This window comes from Onychomys torridus, chromosome 8 (assembly GCF_903995425.1).
Source record: "Onychomys torridus chromosome 8, mOncTor1.1, whole genome shotgun sequence".
NCBI lineage: Eukaryota > Metazoa > Chordata > Mammalia > Rodentia > Cricetidae > Onychomys > Onychomys torridus.
In genome coordinates this window covers 87,003,914-87,022,850 of record NC_050450.1, presented here as the reverse complement: position 1 = coordinate 87,022,850, position 18,937 = coordinate 87,003,914, and the positions used below count along the sequence as shown (strand labels likewise).

General features: G+C 46.4%; 1 protein-coding gene across 2 annotated transcripts; it reads right to left on the bottom strand.

The window, feature by feature from the left end:
* Positions 1-3,959: 3,959 nt before the first annotated feature.
* Positions 3,960-15,406, bottom strand: Cdc6 (cell division cycle 6). 2 transcript variants are annotated; one of them, XM_036198324.1, is made up of 11 exons: positions 15,226-15,406; positions 13,502-13,783; positions 13,176-13,375; positions 12,603-12,778; positions 12,080-12,186; positions 10,792-10,931; positions 9,477-9,577; positions 8,050-8,114; positions 5,630-5,832; positions 4,358-4,498; positions 3,960-4,049 (listed from the first exon to the last, which is right to left on the bottom strand). In XM_036198324.1, the coding sequence occupies exons 1-11, from the start codon at positions 15,404-15,406 to the stop codon at positions 3,960-3,962; spliced, it is 1,686 nt and encodes a 561-aa protein (XP_036054217.1). The 2 variants fall into 2 exon arrangements, with proteins under 2 accessions (XP_036054217.1, XP_036054218.1); XM_036198325.1 differs by having other exon boundaries at positions 12,603-12,775.
* Between the last annotated feature and the right edge of the window lie 3,531 nt (positions 15,407-18,937).

Below are 18,937 nucleotides of genomic sequence, written 5' to 3'. Positions count from 1 at the left end.
ATGTTAGGTAACTTCTGGACTGAACCACCTCTTCCTAGCCTGCAGGCCAAGTCTCCAACCCGTAACCAAAGCCTCCCTGAAGCAATAGAGATTGCCTGAAGCCAATTACTAGGATATCCAGCCCAAGGGCTGAGGTCTGATCAACCAACACGGCCAGCAACTGCAATCAGGAGGCCTTTTGCAGGGGCCCAGCCCACCTGAGTGCCTGGGTAGCAGAGTTTACCTCCAGCTGAGAACTGTTCTCAAGATGGGGGGAAGGCAGTATCTTTCTTGTATTGTTCAGGGAAAAGTAGTTAATAAATAGCTGCCAGAGTTAAGTGCGGGAGACCGACACAAATGTAAATAAAATCTGTGGGAGACGACACAAATGTAAATAAAATCTGCTCTGGGTTCAATCCCCTACACCATAAACAACAAAACCCCTTTGGCTCCCCCGGCCCCCACAGTCAAGACATTTTTGTGCATGTGTAGGCTAAAGGTCAACTGTAGGTATCATTCCACAGGAGCTGTCAGGCTTTTTTTTTTTTTTTTTTTTAACTACAGTGGAGAGAGACTCTTACCTAAACTGACCAAGTAGGCTAGGCTGGCCAGCCCGCCAGCCCCAGGGATCTGCCTGTCTCAGCCTCTCCAGCGCCACAGTTGGATTACTGGTGTGTGAATTCATGGTGGGGTGTCCTGGAGATTGAGCTTGGGGCCTCACGCCTGCACAATAAGCACGTTGCTGACTAGCTATCTCCCCAGCCAGCCTTAGTGAAGGCATTTTTACAAACAGGGCTTAAGCTACTGGTCCTTACTGACTTTTCCTCCCCCACACCGAGGACTGAACCCAGGGCTTGGTGTATGCCAGGCAAGCATGCTATTTCCAAGCTGGCCCTTTTTTTATTTTATTCTGAGATAGTTTCATAAATTCTCCAGGTTGGCCTTGAACTCACTCTTATAGTTCAGGCAAGTCTTGAACTTGTGATCCTCCCACATAACTGGGATTGCAGACCTGTACACCAGGTCCAGTTTATTGTTTATCTTTAGAGGGTACTTAATAAAAGTGGGGAGGACTGGGAAGTAGTTGAGAGGTAAAGTTCTTGTGTTGGGGGTGGGGTGGGGGCGAGAGCAATGGGAAGGGACATGCGGGAAAGGGGTCTGCCAGGTTTTCCAATTTCTGGGTAGCTAGCCTGGACCTCACACACTCTTGCAGTTAGCTAGCCACAGGCAAGTCTTCATGGAGCCAGAAATGTCAGGGGCAGTTTGGGGTTGATATTCATACCAACTTTATTGGGTCTATGTTCTTTCCACAGCAATACTCAACACTATGGAAGCTTAATCTGGTCCTTAAAAAAAAAAAAAGACAGACCAGGAGAGACACACACATCCCACCATCTTCAAAAGGAAAAATGTAGGTCAGCCTCTTTGCCACTACTCCATGTGGAGTGGCCTAAGATCCTGGCAAAAACACGTAACCACAGGCCCGTCCCATCCTACTTAAACTCCCACCACCTTCCCATAGCTCTCAGCTTCAGTGAGAACACCGGGCAAGGAAAGGACTCTCCTCTTCCTTTCTGCCCTGGCAGGCCATCTGAATTACACTTAAGACTTTACTGACATACATCAGCCTCTGCTCCCACAAGGGCAGCGGAAGCCAAGCAGGGACTCTCAGCTGCTTCACGCATCATTGACAGAACCAACCCCATTCCAGCTGCTGAATGAAGTCTTAAGAGCTGCAATGACCTAGAAATTGTCAGTGGGGGCACTGGGGGTGGGGAAGCTGAAGGAAACTAACAAAACAGTACACAGAAAACCCTATTTCCAAAGGGGGGCATCTAGAAAAAGAAGAGGTAGAGGGAAAGGAACTTGGCCCCTTTGAATCTGCAAATGTGATCTTGGCCAGAAGCCAGGGAGGATATAGCACAGTCCCACTGAGAGTCAGGCCATGTTCCCGACTCAAGCCCCACAGTTAGAGGAAGGCGCCAAGCCTCAAATACAACGAGGTGGGGAGGCCGCTCCTTTTTGGGCAGGATCCTACTGTGGACACAGAACAGACAGCAGCTGCCCACAGTGTGGAAACAAACTGTAAAGCAGTCACGTCTCTTAAGGCTGCAGCATCCAATAAAATGTAATTTAAATCAAGCCTCACATCTGTTCTCAATCCCATTCAGTCTCTGCTTTCCATCAGTCTTCGGACAATCTTTACAATTATGCTTGTTAACCCTTAGAGTCCCAGACACGTCCCAAACTTCTTGGTAGAGAACCGTCCTCTCCACTTGTACATTGCCCCAGAGGGGATGAACACTGTAGTAAAGGAGTGTGTGTGACATGCAAACCCCTATCTAGACTCTTCCGCTACACACACCAGTGGGTAGTATGCATTTCAGAGCGCTCACTGCCTTTCTATCCCATCCCATCCCACCTGCTGTAGCACAGATCACTTTACAAGGATGCAGTGGGCAGAGTGAATGAAACAGTGGCCAACGGATCTTCTTTACGTATATCCAATTCCCAAACTCAAGGCCAGATCAGACAAGGAGGCAGCAGCCTCTCTCAGAGGAAAGCAAAGGTTCAGACCATTACTAACACAGTTTACAGATGACGATCTTGCTCAGGTATAAAGGAATAGCAATTCCCCAAACAAGTCAACTTCCTGCCCCTTCCCTCCAAAACCACCCCTACCCAGTCGCACACTTTCAAAGCAGTGTTATAATGGTGCCCTCTGGTGTCCCTGTCACAAATCACCACTTAAACCACTGGAAATCAACCCAGCAGTGTCTCAGTAACCATACGGGAGAAATTTATCTAAGGAGACTATGGAGTGGTCAGATGAAAATCCAAGCCTGACCCGAGGCATATTGAAACAATGGCTTCATTTGAGGAAAGCTAAGACTGTGGCACAGCATGAGAAGGCATTTCTTCGGGTTTGTTTTTGTTGTTGTTGTTTGTTTGAGTCAGTGTTTCTTTATGTAGCTCTGGCTGTCCTGAAACTGGAACTCCCCTGAATGTGACTACTTAGAGACAACAAATGCAGGTCCACGAAAATGGCTCAAAAGTAACGGTGCTTGCTGCCATGCTCGGTGCCCAGAGTTCAGTCCCTGGGATCTACAAGGTGCAAGGTGAGCAACGACCTCTGCAGTTGTCCCCAACACGGAACACTGTGGCACCCATTTGCTCACACACAAATGGTTAAAAAAAGATAACAAGGGCTGGAGCACTGACTCTTCTTCCAGAGGTCCCAAGTTCAATTCCCAGCATTCACATGGCAGTTCACACCTGTCTGTAATTCCAGTTTCCGCCCCCCGACACCCATGGCAAAACCACAAATGTACATAAAAATAAAATATATTAAAAAAAAAAAACAAAACAAATGCAGCTCAAAAATGAAACTTGAAAATAAATATATTCACAATCTGTAGTTACATTCACCCCCATATAGGGTAGGAGCACTAGAGAAACTCCCGAGTTCTTAAAAAGTCCAACGAGGCAGCACCTGTCCAGGAATGTAGTAAACTCCAGAGTCCTTTGACCAAAAGGTCCTTCAAATTTCCACGTAGGCTTGTATATTTTTCTGGATCATTCCACCTCATCTTTACACCTCAAAGTTCTTTACAAAATGTATCGTTTGCATTTAGAAATAATACATACAAATCCTTCAACACAAGTCTGTATATACTTGCAGGCACATTGGTTAGGTGCGTAAGTGGAAAAGGTACTGAGTAGTACTTGGCCACAGCCTCAAACTCACTATGTAGCAAAGGATGGCCTTGAACTCCTGATCCTCCTGCCTCTATTTCCCAAGTGCTGGGATTATGGGCATATGCCATCACACCCAGCTACTCAGTCATTTTTATGAGTAAAAACAGTAAGAGCCAAAGATATCAGTCAGTGCTATCACTCATGAATCCATACGCTAGAATGGAGACTCCCCAGTTTGCCAAATGTCAGCTGGATACTTGCAGGTCGGGTAAGAGAAACATTCAGGGCAGTCCAGCAGCAAGGATATTACCAATGAAGGCTTTGCCTTTCAGGACATGCTCTATTTCCTTTTCTTCAATCTTCAGAGACACCTGGAAAGAGCAAAGGGTTTTTCATGAGGAAGAACACGTGTACACACACACACACACACACACACACACACACACACACACACACCCCATTACACTCCCTATCATATTCCACGTTCCTCGGACCGGCAAGTCAAACCCTGCTGTTTTCAATGGCCTAAATCACATCCCTCCCTCCCTCCCTCTTCTGAAACCCTAGCTAGCAGAAAAATAAACCGCTCACTAGTCATTTCTAATCTCTACTCTGGCAAATGACACACTCTCTAGAACAGGACAATTAAAAGTAGGGACAGATAAGTTGTCACTTGTACCTTGGTCAGGCGGCTTTCCTTATTTTTCTTTAATCCCAAAATGCCTCTGGACTCCAGGAGTCCAGACAGGGACAAACACTCCGACTGGTCCACAGCTGCCACCTGCTGTCTACGACAGATGCTGCTGTAGGCCTCGTACAACTGGGGGAATGAGGGGACAGTGTCACTAAGTAACATCTCAACCCCAGATCAAAAAGCAAATACCAGAAATACCATCCAAAGTCACCTGTATACTCTATTTCCCCCTCTTCAATAAACCCTCGAACAGGTAAGACACCTCCTGCACTCCCCCTTCCTATACTTTAGGGGTCTTTTGTAAAAGATGTACTTTTATTTCCCGTGTCTTGCTGGCATGTATTCATGTATGGGCACCACTCATGCCCGATGCCCATGGAGAGCAGGAAAGTTGTCAGGTCCTCTGGAACTAAAGTGAGATGGTTGTAAGCCACTCCATGGGTGCTGGGAATGGAACCCAGGTCCTCCGCAAGCACAGCAGCAACTGCTCTGGACTGCCAAGTCATTGACTTTAACGTAAAATGTAGGAACAAGGCTTTGTACAAGTTCAGGGGGAAACACCGAAATGAAGGGCTGCTCGTGGTTCTGGCTGGTGACCCTCATCTACGTGCCTCCTAAGTACTAGGATCACAGGTACTGAACCACTCAGTTTCTTAAATTTTTTTGGGTGGTGGTGGTGGTGAGGCAAGGGTCTCTCTACATATCCTTGGCTGTCCTGGAACTCACTATGTGGATTAGACTGGCCTCGAGTTCAAAGACATTTGCCTGTGTCTGCCTCCTAGCGTTTTGGGATTAAAGGCATGGTCCACCACTGCATGGCCTTGTTTTTTTTTTTTGTTTGTTTGTTTGTTTGTTTTTAATTAAGGCTACTATATAGTCCTGGTTGGCCTAGAACTATGTAGGATCAGGCTAGTTCAAATCTTCAAAGATCCACATGATGCCTCTGCCTCCCAAATGCAGTAATACCAACATTTATTCTTACTGACAAAACCCATTTTTAACTCCTATTGCCTGAAAAAGACAGGTCTTAGCCGGGCGGTGGTGGCGCATGCCTTTAATCCCGCATGCCTTTAATCCCAGCACTGGGGAGGCAGAGCCAGGCAGATCTGTGAGTTCAAGGCCAGCCTGGTCTACAGAGCAAGATCCAGGAAAGGTGTGCAAAGCTACACAGAGAAACCCTGTCTCGGGGGGAAAAAAAAAAAAGACAGGTCTTTTGGAAAAACCTGCATTCTGCTCCACCTGAGACCCCCAGCTTACCTTCCCCAGAGTGACCTCTTTGATTTTCAGCCGCCTAGTCAAGAGCAGCAAAGAGCAAACCAAGATCTTCTGCTGGAGAGGGAGGGAATCTTGTGTTGTTTCTTGGCTCAGAGTCACCCTGTTCCCATCCACTTCCGAAATGACTTGGGATATGTGAGCAAGGCCAACACGCTTGGGAACTGGCGCCTCAGAGGGTGATTGACCTGCAACACAAGCAAGCCAAGCTTTGTTTGACCTCTAAAACTGTGTATGTGCGGAGACACATAATGCTGGTGTTAGCTAATGTTAGCTAAAGGAAACCCAGGTGCGGTCACAATGGCAAAGCGGAGGTTCCGTCTCCAAGGCGGAAGAGGAGGAAAAGGCAGTACCGGATGACTTGGAAAAGCAGGACTGCCTTTCTTTTCTCTCAGAAGAATAATGATCTATTTTGTCCTTTAGGGTTCAGCTCAATGTTGAGAAGACCACTGATCTACCTTCTGAATTAGCAAGAACCTGACAGAAGCCACCAAGTAGGGGCTAACTGCCTCAAAGCTTGGCTGGGAATGAAGCTTGGTACAAAAGGCCTTGCCTAGTGCAGACTCCCTGGCATGACCTGGCAGTTAAGGAAGAAAAAGTACTAGTTGGAAAACATATCTAACATTTTGAGTCAAATAAGTGGGTAAGTATAGCCAGTAAAGTCAACCCCACTCGAAGCCCCGCACCCCAGATAGCTTCCCTAAATGAACCCTGAAGTTCATTCACCCATCCAAACTGATCTGCAGACAGCAGAAAATGTCACTGGACAGCCTAGCAGATAGCACCCACCCTGGAGCTGGAGCCTGAGAACTGGGAAAATCCACACGGGACCGCAGTCCCATTTGGAGAAGCACGTCTGTGCAACAGAGGCAGGTTTTGCTTCTTAACAACCTGCGTCTACACTTACCCCACAACAACCTACCCTGTTCCTTTACCACCAATAGGAAGCTGCAAAGGGCTAATAGAGAGAGCAGGGCTCACAGAACAGCAGAAGTTCCCTGGAAGAAAGGCCTAGGAAGTCTCTCTTCTCTACACAAGGGCCAAGTCCCTTCTAAAACAATCCCAACAGGACGTCTGTCAGTCTTGTTGTTCCATGGTTTAAGAGTCCTTCTATGCAGCCTCTGTTGGTCTTGAACTAGTGATTCTCAAGACTCCAACCTCCTGGGTGCTGGAATCATAGGTACGGCCCACCACGCTTGGCATCCAGCTAATTTTTTGTTTGCCTATCTTCAGTGTGTGTGTGTGTGTGTGTGTGTGTGTCACACCTAGTTAGTTCTACATATTAGAAAGTTCCTGCCAGGCAGTGGTGGTAGTTCATGCCTGTAATCCCAGCACTCAGGAGGCAGAGGTAGGTGGATCTCAGTGAGTTTCAGGACAGCCAGGACTATTATGCAGAGAAACCTTGAACCTTGTCTCGAAAAACCAAAAAAGTTCCTTTACACAGAGAATCCTTGTTTTAAAAATCAAAAACAAAACAATAAAAAAGTTCTTTATATTTAGCTGAAGTCACTTTCTTCCTAGTTTTCTATATAGCTAGGCCGTTGAAACTAGACCCCCACAAAAGACAGGAATTAGGTGAGTCCCATAATTTACTCCAGGACCTTGAAGCTGTTTCTTTCAGCAGTGTGTACTAGGTTCTCCCAGGGCCACTGGCAAGCCTGTGTGTTACTGCCTGGAGTAAGGGAGGACTAATCTAGAAAAGCTGAGATGAGAAAAAGGCCTCAGTCCACAGAGCGGTGCATGCAGCCTACTCGCAGCCCAAGCACTAATTTGGGTTACTTCTGAAACCCTTTAAATTGTTTCTTTCAATAAATACGGACGAGTTCCAGGGCAGCCAGAGCTGTTACAGAGAAATCCTGTCTTGAGAAACCAAAACTAACTAACTAACTAACTAACTATCTAAAAAAATAAATACTGATGAAAATCCACCAGGTAAGAAAAACAAGGTTGAGGAAAAGGGAAATTCAAACTCATTCGTGACAGTGGTCGGTTTCCTGTAGCCACAGATCTTTGTGCTCTGCCTTGTAAACTGACTCACGACACCCTGGGGTGAACTCCTGATCTGCTCAGTCCTTCGTTTGACTTTCTTTCCTCTACTTACTATCCTAAGTAAACACTTAAAGGGCACTCATCGTAAGTACCCAGACAGAAGGTGACTCAACCTGAGAGCCTTGGAAGAAACCTTACTACCCGAGCCCCACCATTTAAGAACACCCCGGGGACCTCATTTCCAGTAACACACAGACTGATGCCGGCAGGCAAGACTGAAATAAACTAGGTGAGACTACACCATGCTCCCTCATATGTGTGTGTGTGTGTGTGTGTGTCTGTTTATCTTTCCCTTTCCTCAGGAAACTTAACTCTCCATCTATAGAGGAAGACAGGAAGCAGGTTAAGCTACTCACCTTCAGACAGTGGCTTGAGGACTGTCTGGCTTCTAACGTCTGACTCCACAATTTCAATAGCTCGCCTATAAAAAATTTTTTTCTAAAATTTAGTCTCAGCCAAACCAAATACCACACCAAGAGACTATGCCCCAAAGCAGGCACATTAACTAAAAACAAGTTTTTAAAAAATTAAGGTCCCTTCCAAGTTTGGTGCCCAGCACCCACATCAGACAGCTCTCGACACCCTGTAACTCCAGCTCCAGGGGTCTGACACACTCTTCTGACTGCACAGGCACCACACACATGGCATCCATATGAAGCTAAAATGTCAATCAATCTTAAGGCCAGTCTGGTCCACACAGTGAGTGAGTTCCAGAGGAGCGAGTTACTCAGAGAGACCCTGCTTGAAAAAATAAAAATTAAGGTCCCTAAACAAACTGGGTTAAGCTGCAGCTTCAGGAAGACTTGACCGCCTTTAACATGAAAAGACCGGGGATTTGAGAGACATGCTACTCATCTTTCTCTGACAGATGTCAAGCAGGTTGCCACACATCAAACCAGTAACATTTTAGATGGGGAAAGTCATGGGCAGAGAGAATGCAGTGTGGAGGTGGGCTAAGGAGATCTTACAGCACTCCCACACAGCAGACCCACAAGGAGTCCTCAGATAGACACAGGACACATGTAGGCTAATCTTGCTGACCTACATGGCTATTACTCATAGCTGTAGTCTTTACAAGTACTTTGCTGACTAGGAGACTTTCACATTCCAGATCGTGCAATCTAGCAACAGGAAGAGCTTCCTCTCCCACTGCTCTTTCTAAAGTGTTTTGCCCACGGGAAGCCATAAGGCAGACCTGGATCTTCAGCATGGCAATAGGAGGAAGTTGGACCAGTGGGCCAGCACAGCAAGGATCATTTTAATGGACCCAGTGCCCCTACTGGGAGGAAAGAACTTTCATCAGTCAGCACAGAGGCTTTCCCCAGCAGGAGGGGCAGAGGGATGGAGGAGAGAAAGAGGTCTAGGGTAGGGCTTGGGGGACCACCAACTGGAGGGAGGAAGGGGTGCCCACAAAAGGAAAGGAAGAAGAAAGTCTAAAGGCAAAGATGGTTCAGGTCCATAAATAAACTGCTTGAGCCCAGCGAATGGAAAAGCAAACTGGAGTCTTTTTTAATACAAATGTAATTAACCAATCTATAATCACCACAGGGGGCGCCAGCAACATCTCATTTGTTTCCTCCTCTGTAGGTAATGGACTGATAATGTTTCAGACATTAACGCTGCGGTGGAAACCCTGAGCTCCCCACTGAGAAACAAGTCCTCTTTTCTGAACATAAAAAGTAGCAGACGGGGCCTCTCCAGCCACGTCCGTTTGAGTTACGCGAGACAACCGGCAGCGTTTCTTCTCCTTTCAATACAGTCAACGGTGCCACACACAGCCCACCTGCAAACATCCAGCGCTTTACGGATGTCTCCGGAAACAGCAGATACTTTGCGGGCACAGAACTGAATGGCAGCACTGTCCAGAACCTGGTCTCTTGACACCTTCAGACAAGACACAGACAACATCTGATTCAGGCTTAGGAACGCAGGCCCATCCATAATCCTAGCTACCTGAGACACTAAGGGAGGAGGAGCTAAACTCAAGTCAACACAGTGAGGCTGTCTCAAATAAACATATAATAGCCGGGCGGAGGTGGCACACGCCTTTAATCCCAGCACTTGGGAGGCAGAGGCAGGTGGATCTCTGTGAGTTAGAAGCCACTTGGTCTACAGAGTGAGTTAGTTCCAGGACAGCTAGGGCTGTTACAAAGAGAAACCCTGCCTTGAAACACAGCAAAACACCAAAAGAATCAAGCCACTTCATTTAAAATAAGTAAATATTAATAAATACAAACTAAAGACAGCTCGGTGCAGAGCACTTACTGGCGTGAGTCTTTGTGAACCCCATACCATCAATAAATAAACAATAAAACAAAGACAGTTTAAACTCAGAGTTTCTCTTAGCAAATTGAGGTTCTAAACATAAATATTTTCACAAATTAAATCTAGCTCTGGGACCGGAAGTATCACAAGGTCTAAACCTGATTGGCCACCTTGAGGTGTAAGGGACATATTGCACATATTTAAGAATTTTATAGGACTGTGTAGACGTTCCTGAACAGAATAAAAAAGCAACTGAGGCTACAAATGTTTTCGCATAAGCTCTCTTGTTTTTTGAGACAAGATGTCTCTATGTAGCCCTCCCTGGCTGGCTTCCAATACTGAGCACTGTCTGCCTCTGCTTTCCAAGTCCTGGGACAAAAGGTGTGCACCACTACACCAGGCTCATAGGTCCTACTCTTAAAATTTCATTCCATTTGTTTATTATTTTTGTTTAGAGTAGGGGTGGGCAGAGCACGTGTGCCAAACCTTCCAGGAGCTAGGTCTTCCTCCCACCATGTGGGTCTCAGATGGAACTCAGGTCATTGGAACTGGCAGCCAGTGCCTTTACCTGCTGAGCCACCTCACTGGCCCAGGCCCTACTTTTTAAAGACCATCAAGGAAGCACGAGTCCTCTAGTTCCTGCTTTTATTTCAACAGTGAAGCAGCCAATAAATGAAACCATTCACGAAAAAATGTTCTCACTCACTATGGTCCATGGGAGCTTGCCACACCATTAATAAAGCGATCCAATCAAAACATTTCAAACCTACTGTTAGCTTTCCACCACAGAGAGTATCCCTGCGACAGAATCTGGCCTACTGGTCAGCACTTACCTGACTGAGTCTATCCTGCAGGATCGTAGCTATCTGATTCCTGGTGTAAGGGGGGAAGTTCAACAGCTGCGGCTTACAGTTTTCTCTAGCTTCAAGTCTCGGCAGAACTCTGTCTGTGAGATCTAGGGTATTAGCGATACCTGAGGAGAGAAATAACAATCAGCAGACAAATCATCCTAAAAGGAAATTAAAATCCCCGAAGGATAAAATTCCCAGTCATAACCCAGTAGTTCAACTGCTGCTCCGACTCGCTCTCCACCCCACACTAAAAGGTAAGATGGACCCACCAGGGAAGATACAGTGCTTGGGCAGGTATGGGGAAGTGTGCTTATAGTCTTAAGGCATGGGAATGAGGCAGGAGGATGTTGGGTTTAAGGCCTCCCCAAACTGCTGGGACCACAGGGGCGCAATGTGGTGTCTGCCTTCTTTGTTATTTTTATTCAGACCTCACAAAACCAATCTGCTTGTATAATAACAGGTGAGGCTGGAGAGATGGCTCAGAGGTTAAGAGCACTGGCTGCTCTTCCAGAGGACACAGTTTCAACTCCCAGCACCCACATGGCAGCTCACAACATTTGTAACTCCAATTCAGGGAACCAGACACTCACTTCTGGCCTCCAAGGGTATGCAAGCAGTGCACAGACCTGCATGCAGGCAAAACACCCACACACACAACATAAAAATGAAGCAGTAGGTAAGTGACTTGCACAGTGACTGGGGAGGCGGCTCCGTGGGCAAAGCACCCGCCACACAAGCGTGGGGAGCCGATTTCAGCTCCTCAGAAGCTGTGTCAAAGCCAGGAAGGCAGGGTGGTCCGCCCGCAAGTCCCGCACTCAGGAGGCCGACATGAGATCCCCGGAAGCAAGCTGGCGAGCTGGACTAACTGAATCAGCCAGCTTCAGGTTCAGCAAGAGACTCCTCCTCATCCTCAGAAAAATAAAACATTGACAGCACTGGCAGTGCTTCCAGAGGTCCTGAGTTCAATTCCCATCAACCACATGGTGGCTCACAAGCATCGCCAGTGGGATCTGATGCCCTCTTCTGGCATGCAGGAGTACATGCAGATAGAGCAGCATATACATCAAATCAATCAGTCATCAATCAAAAAAAAAAAAAAAAAAAAACAGTGGAAGATCTGACATCTGACATCAATCTCTGGCCTACACACACACACACACACACACACACACACACACACGCACGCACAATACATATATAAGTTGAACAGATTTTAAACGATTAACAAAATTTCAAATTCACCATGTGACAGTAACAACTGAGCACTAACCAATGAGCACCAATCGGGAATTGCTTAGCCTCGGCCATTCAAACAGCGTGTACAAAACATCCTGCCCTTTGCTGTCCAACTGATCCATCTCGTCCAACACCAACACACTACGTACAAAGAGAAACAATTAGTAGCAGTCACATTTTCAGGCTTCCATGCTTGGTCTGAGATCACCTTAGGTTATAGCCAGAAAGCTGAGCTCAGCTTGCAGACCACAGCTCATTTTGCCATTAGCCAGGGTTAGACTAGCACCTCCCATCACTAACAAGTATCATCCAATTGTTTTCAAAGGACTTGCTTAAAAAACAGTCATTGGACACACACACAGGGCCCCGGCGTTGCGTCCCAGTACCATCAATAAATAGGTTAGCACAATGTTTTCAAAATTAGAAAGTACATTATCTTTTTTTCTTCAAGCATATATACATACTTCTCAGAGCAAAGTTCTTTTCAGGGTAAGTTCTTTCTGTGGGTAACATCTTGAGGATTTTTATTGAGCCACACGCAGCCAAGAAATACTTACATCATGGGGCCCTTCTCAGCAGTCATATGCTTTTCCAGTTTCCTCATCAAGTCCTTCCCAGCTGGTCTGCATATTTCCTCCCGACCAAGCTCCTGAGCAATGGCTGGGAACACAGCCTGGGCACTCCTCAAAGACATGCAATTCAGCAGGATCGTTTTAAAGCCTTTCACTTCCTTCTAGGTATATAAAAAAGATGCAAACATGGGTGTTATGTTGGCTTCAGACAAAGATTTACTGAAAGCTGATCTGGTCTCTGAGAGCTAACAGAATATAAGAGTGAAGCTCTACTTTCTTTTGGAAAGGTTTATACCCTGAAAGAACAAGAATTCTACTTCTGGGAGGCATCCAATCACATAACGGTCTATTCTTCCTTAACCCTTAAGAGCCAAATCTTGCCAGGTGGTACGCCTTTAATCCCAGAACTCGAGAGGCAGAGGCAGGCAGATCTCTGTGAGTTCGAGGTCAGCCTGGTCTACAGGACAGGCTCCAAAGCTACACAGAGAAACTCGGTCTTGAAAAACCAAAAAAAAAAAAGTCAAATATTTGCATCTGTCACTCAGACCCTCAGCATACCCTGAGGTCTTGCAGAATCCGGCTCAAGCAGGCAGTTTTTCCGGTCCCAGGAGCACCAGAGAGGTAGAGACTTCCAGCCTTTCCCCCACAGATGTGTTCCTTCAGGAAGGCCCTGATGACGTCCATCTCCTTTTCTCTGGTAGGCAGGCGATCTGGGACAGCTGTGTTCAGGACAAGCTTTGCTTGCTGATAGCAAGTTCCTGTGCCAGACATAAAAGGGCAGGTAAGACCCAACAGAAGGTGACTGAAAAGACTCACTGGGTCTCACTCAGAACTGCCATCTCTGTTCCCGATGGTGCACCAACAGCAGCCATGGAAGAACCCACCTTCTTGTTTGAACAGCCTCACACGCGCAGATTCCTTCTCCGGTGGACATTTCTGCTCAGAATTTGTTTCACTCTCTTGACCTTTTTGAGCCGAGGGAAGTATTTGGTGTTGGTGAACTTGGTCTTGTTCTTTTTGGTTTGAAGACTTAACTGTCAGCTCATCATCGAATACTAGTCTGCAACCCTTCCGAGTGTGTGAGTGAGGCGGGCCGTTTTCTTTCTTGCCCAGCTTCGGTGGGGAACAGGAAGATAAATGAGGAGTGTTGCACAGGTTGTCATCACCTGAAACGTTAAAACAGAACATGTCGGTTACAGCAATGCCATCAAGCACCCAAAACACTAAACGCAGAATGTGGTCCTTCACAGTGGAGGGCAGTAAAAGGAAGTGCAAAGACTTTCTGACACATAGAAAGCAGAATTTCGTTTTTCTTTCTTTCCCCCAGTTTTTCAAGACTAGGTTTCTCAGTGTAGCCCCGGTTGTCCTGGAACTAGCTCTGTAGACCACGCTGGCCTTGAACTCAAAGATCTGCCTGCCTCTGCCTCCCAAATTCTGGGATTAAAAGCCAAGAGGTGAATTTCTACCTTAGACCCACAAAAGACACTTCTCACTAAGGAGCAAACATGGCCACCAGATGGCACCATTGAATCTTATCATTTGGTAGAGAGCAAATGAGTTCTAGTGAGGTGAAATTGTAAGGTTGTTTTAAAATAGGATTTAACACCAGCTGGTGGTGGCATACGCCTTTAATCCCATCACTCAGGAGAGCTGTTACAGAGAAACCTTGTATTGAAAAACTTAAAAAAAAAAAAAAAGAAGAAAAAAGACTTATCAATCTTGATGCCACTGACATCTTTGAATGAATAACTTTCCTCTGTAGGAAGCTGCTGTGTGCATTGTTGTGTTCAGCAGCATTGCTAGCTTTTACACATTGTTCCAATACCATCCCCTCAATTGTAACGGACTAAAATCTTCAGATATGTCCAGATCATTCCCCAACAACATATGCTCTCCTATCACCACGCACAATGATATCTACCAATAATAATGTAAAGTTCTTTAACTGGGCATGCATAGCTAAGTGGTACAGCACTTCTTAGGAAGAACAAGGTCTTGTGCTCAATCCACAACACCCAGTAGCATCATCAACACACACAAGCCAACTATGGCCTGGCAGTGATGGCACACGCCTTTAATCCCAGCACTGGGGAGGCACAGGCAGGCGGATCTCTGTGAGTTCAAGGCCAGCCTGGTCTACAGGGTGAGATCCAGGACAGCCAGGGCTACACAGAGAAACCCTGTCTCAAAAAACAAAAAAAAACCCCAAAAAACCAAAACCAAAACCAACCAAACATGTATGTTAGTGGGAGAAAGATCTCAAGTTTGAGGCAATCCTGGGCTACAAAGTGAGTTTCAGGCCAGCCTGAGTTAGAGAAATTTTGTTTCTTATTTTTAAGAGTATCTAGGCAAATCTCATAATACCATGTGTAACTTTAAGGTAATTCTAAAGGACAGAACTAAGAAATGAAGATCAAACCTAGTAAGTCCCTCAGAAAACGATCTCTATTAGTGAATGGCTTAACTGGAGTTCAGTACATACTTAGCAGCCATTATGAAAACAGATCTAGCCACAGTTTTAACTGCCTGCCAGGCACCTCAGCATCAAGAAAAGAAAGGCCCGAGGGCTATTAGTCACAAAGCTGTGCTTACAGAGAGGAAGACTTACCCAGACGTTTTCTGGGACTGAGAGGCAGAGTTTTAGTGTTTGCACGTGGAGTAGAAGGGTCAGCCTGGCCGTTTTTAAGTTTTACTTTACTTTCTCTGGAATTGGTTTTGCTCAGTGTCTTAGACAGCTTCTTTTTCGGAAAACTGATGGTAGCTTGTGCCTGGGATCGGGTTTGAGGCATGATGACCACCCAACTGGGTAAAAAAAAAAAAGCCAAGAAGCCTGGAATTTACAAAAGCAAAAAGAAAAACATACGGAGCTTATTTATACTGGTGACCAATGCTCACTTCATAAACTATGTTAACGTAGTATTTTTAACATGTAACGTCTGTCTGCCTAGTATGTGTACCATGCCGTTAGGCACACACATCACACGCTTCGCTCTTACCATAAGTCAGATGTAGAAACTCTTACCCTCTCTTAGAGACAGCCATAGACAAACACCGCTATCACCCCAAGCATCCCGACACCGGAACCCAAGTTCTTACACTTGAGCCATGCCAGGAGTTTATCTCCAGTGGTTTCTACGCGTCTAGCTCCTTCACTCCAGCCACAGGGGACATCTTTAGCACTAGTTTAATTCCAGACGTCACTTTTAGGCTCTCCCAAACCCAGGCGGTGCGGCGCTCCGCACAGCTCTCAAGCCCACCCCGCACCGTTTCCTCCCGCAGCTCTCAGCTCCTTCCACCACCCCGGGCCCGGACGGCTTGCAGGCGCACGAGCCCCTCCCTGACCCAGCCTCAGACCTCAGGCGACCTCCGCTCTCCACAGGCCACGCTCGAACCAGCCTCAACTCCTCGGGCCCCGGGCGGACTCTCCGGCCTCACGGAGCAATCTGCTCCTTTACACTCCTCAAGGCTGTGTCGCCCCAGTGCACGTCCCTGCGTTTCGATCACAACCGCAAGGGATCTCCCGCCACAAGACGCACAGCTGAAGAGAACTCGGCTCGCGCCAAATCCGCCCAGCCTCGGCGTTCCCGGCTCGCGCCAAAGTCCAGCCACGCTTCTGATTCGTTGTCATCAATCACCACGCCTCCGCCGGCGATGACCTACAGCCAATAAGACAGCCCCAGGTCTCAGAGCCCGGCATGAAGCCACACCCACCCACCGGGGAGGGCGTTAACTTCTGAGACCGCCGCGGGAAAGGCGCGCTTGCGACTCCTTAGGTGAGCACGCCTCGCCGCAAGGCCTGGCGGGAAGTGTAGTTTTTGTCCCCACGAAAGTCTACTTCCGTTTTTGTTTTTATTTCTACTACTTTGTCCTTCCTCTCTATTTTTATACCTATTTTCATGGTTGGTTTTTTCTTTTTTGAGACAGTTTTTCTCCGTGTAACCGCCCAGTCTGGCCTGCCACTGCCTCACGAGTACTAGGATCAAAGGTGTGCGCCACCACCACCTGGTGTACCTATCTATTTTCATTTTGAGGGCTATCACACAAGGTTTACTAGTTTGGGAGTGGTCCTTTATGGCAAACGGTGGCGAAGGGCTGATAACTTGAACCAGGGCTTTTTTAGGTCAAGTTATATATATATGTATGTATGTATGTATGTATATATATGTATGTATGTATGTATGTATGTATATGTATATGTATGTATGCATGCATGTATGTATGTATGTATAAACAAACTGACATCATCTCGGTATTTGTTGACTTGCACTTCAAAAGTGAGAAACAAGACCAACACTAAATATGCAATTTTGTTTTATTCAAGGTAATATATTACATGTGCCTTGACATTGATCTACGACTTCAGTATTTTACCTGTATCACCTTCACCAGTCTTTCCAAGCGCCCTAGGAAGTTGAGGGAAACTGAGGCAGGGGGACTGAGAAAATTGGCCTCAAATCAGACAACTAGAAAGTGGAAGAGCTGGTATTTGCAATCTAAAGACAGAAGACAGAGCTCTTTAATCATGGAGGATTAGAGGGGTGGGTTCTAAACAGGACACGATGTTGAAGGGGTACATTTTGTTCAGGCTTCCTAACAGCTAAGAACTCCAAAAGAAAATAAGCTGCCATTCAATGGGGAAATACCATGGAAGGGAGGCTTTCAGATGATTCGGTGTTTCTCACTTACCAGGACAATGGAATTTCAGAGACCACCTCTACTTCTCACAAGTTTACAACCTGAGGACCTAAACCCTACCCATACCATCTGAAATAGAAATGTAAGCTTTGGAAAGGATGGTTACAGGGGAGAGAGCAGGAAAACTGTAAGCGCTTAATGTGCACACCACTGCCTAAGAAAGCACTCGCCTTGCCAGGCGGTGGTGGTGCATGCCTTTCATCCCGGCACTCGGGTGGCAGAGCCAGGCAGATCTCTGTGAGTTCGAGGCCAGCCTGGTCTACCAAGCAAGTTCCAGGAAAGGCAAAAAGCTACACAGAGAAATCAGAAAGAAAAAAAAAAAAAAAAAAAAGCACTCGCCAGGTTAAAAAAAAAAAGGCACCAGCTCAGGAAAAGTCTGCAACAGAAAAGGACCACTATGTAAGCAGAATGTCAGGACTGAACTGGAAAAGGTTATGCCCTAGAGGATTTTCCTCCAGTGACCTCACACACACAGGTCAGTTCCTCATTTCTGTACCTTTGTACCCACTGTTTCCTGGCTAGAATGTGTTTCTCTCCTTCCTGGTCAACGCCTATGAAAGTCTTGCAATACCCTGCATCGGTTCCTTTTGATGACCATGATCTACTAGACGACAGGTTCTGAAGGCAAAGACCATGTCTTAATTAGCCTTCTATGTGGACTTCTGCTATAAAATCCATGATAAACACTTGCCAAATGAAGGGACGAAAGGGGCATTATGTCAAGCTGATGTCCACTATTTGCACGAATGATTTTTATAGATGGATTGCATATGTAGTTCTTTAAATCTCACAGCCATAAAACCTAGCAGAGTAAATTTAATTATATGTAAAAACACCTCAGACTGGGCGTCAGTGGTATCAAAGCTTCCTTCCTGCAAGTTGCAGTTCATGGTCTGGGCCAGGAAATACTTAAGAGGCACGCACATCCCCAGCATGCACAGCTGGGCCTCAGTAATCATCAGTGAGCAATCTAATGTTCTTATCACCTAACTCAGTGTCACGGAGCAGGAATCACACACAGCACACTGGAAAGACCTGTCTGGCATCTTTCTGAGTGTGTGTAAGGGTACACACACAGACCAGCAATCCTGTCCCAGTGAGAGAACTTACAGGGTTGGGAAGCTGAGGGTCATTTAAGCAAGTTCCACACACAGGCTATTGAGTTAGGAAGAACAATGAAATCAATAAATAGTTTATTAATCATATTAATAGCAATGATGGGTCAAATAGTCATGACTCCAGCCACTCTGGTGGCTGAATGTTAACCCTCCCCCACAGGTTTCTCTATCTAGATTACGTGAGCTCGATCCACACACCACCCACTGTAAGTCAGCAGGGCGGAAGCTGCAGTCTGCTAGCAGTCAAAGTGCAGGTTCAGCCCAGTGGACGCCCGGTTCCTGTCAGCTGACCACAGTAACAAAGAAGCCTGGTTGAATTTTAACTCCTAAAGTCAAAGTTCAAGAAAACCAGCTAAGATTTCAGCTTGAAAAGCAGTGAAGATGTGGTGTTACATAACTTTGAGCCCAGCCCTCAGGGAGGCAGAGACAGGTGGGTCTCTGTGAGTTTGAGGCCAACGTGGTCTATAAATCGAGTTCCAGGACAACCAGGGCTACACAAAGAAACCT

Coding starts and splice junctions, on each gene's coding strand:
- Cdc6 (XM_036198324.1), bottom strand. CDS start 15,406: ATGCCTCAAACCCGATCCCAGGCACAAGCTACCATCAGTTTTCCGAAA. Junction 12,779..13,175: donor GGATTCTGCAAGACCTCAGG/GTATGCTGAGGG, acceptor TTATATACCTAG/AAGGAAGTGAAAGGCTTTAA. Junction 5,833..8,049: donor CCTCAAGCCACTGTCTGAAG/GTGAGTAGCTTA, acceptor CTTGTGTTGCAG/GTCAATCACCCTCTGAGGCG.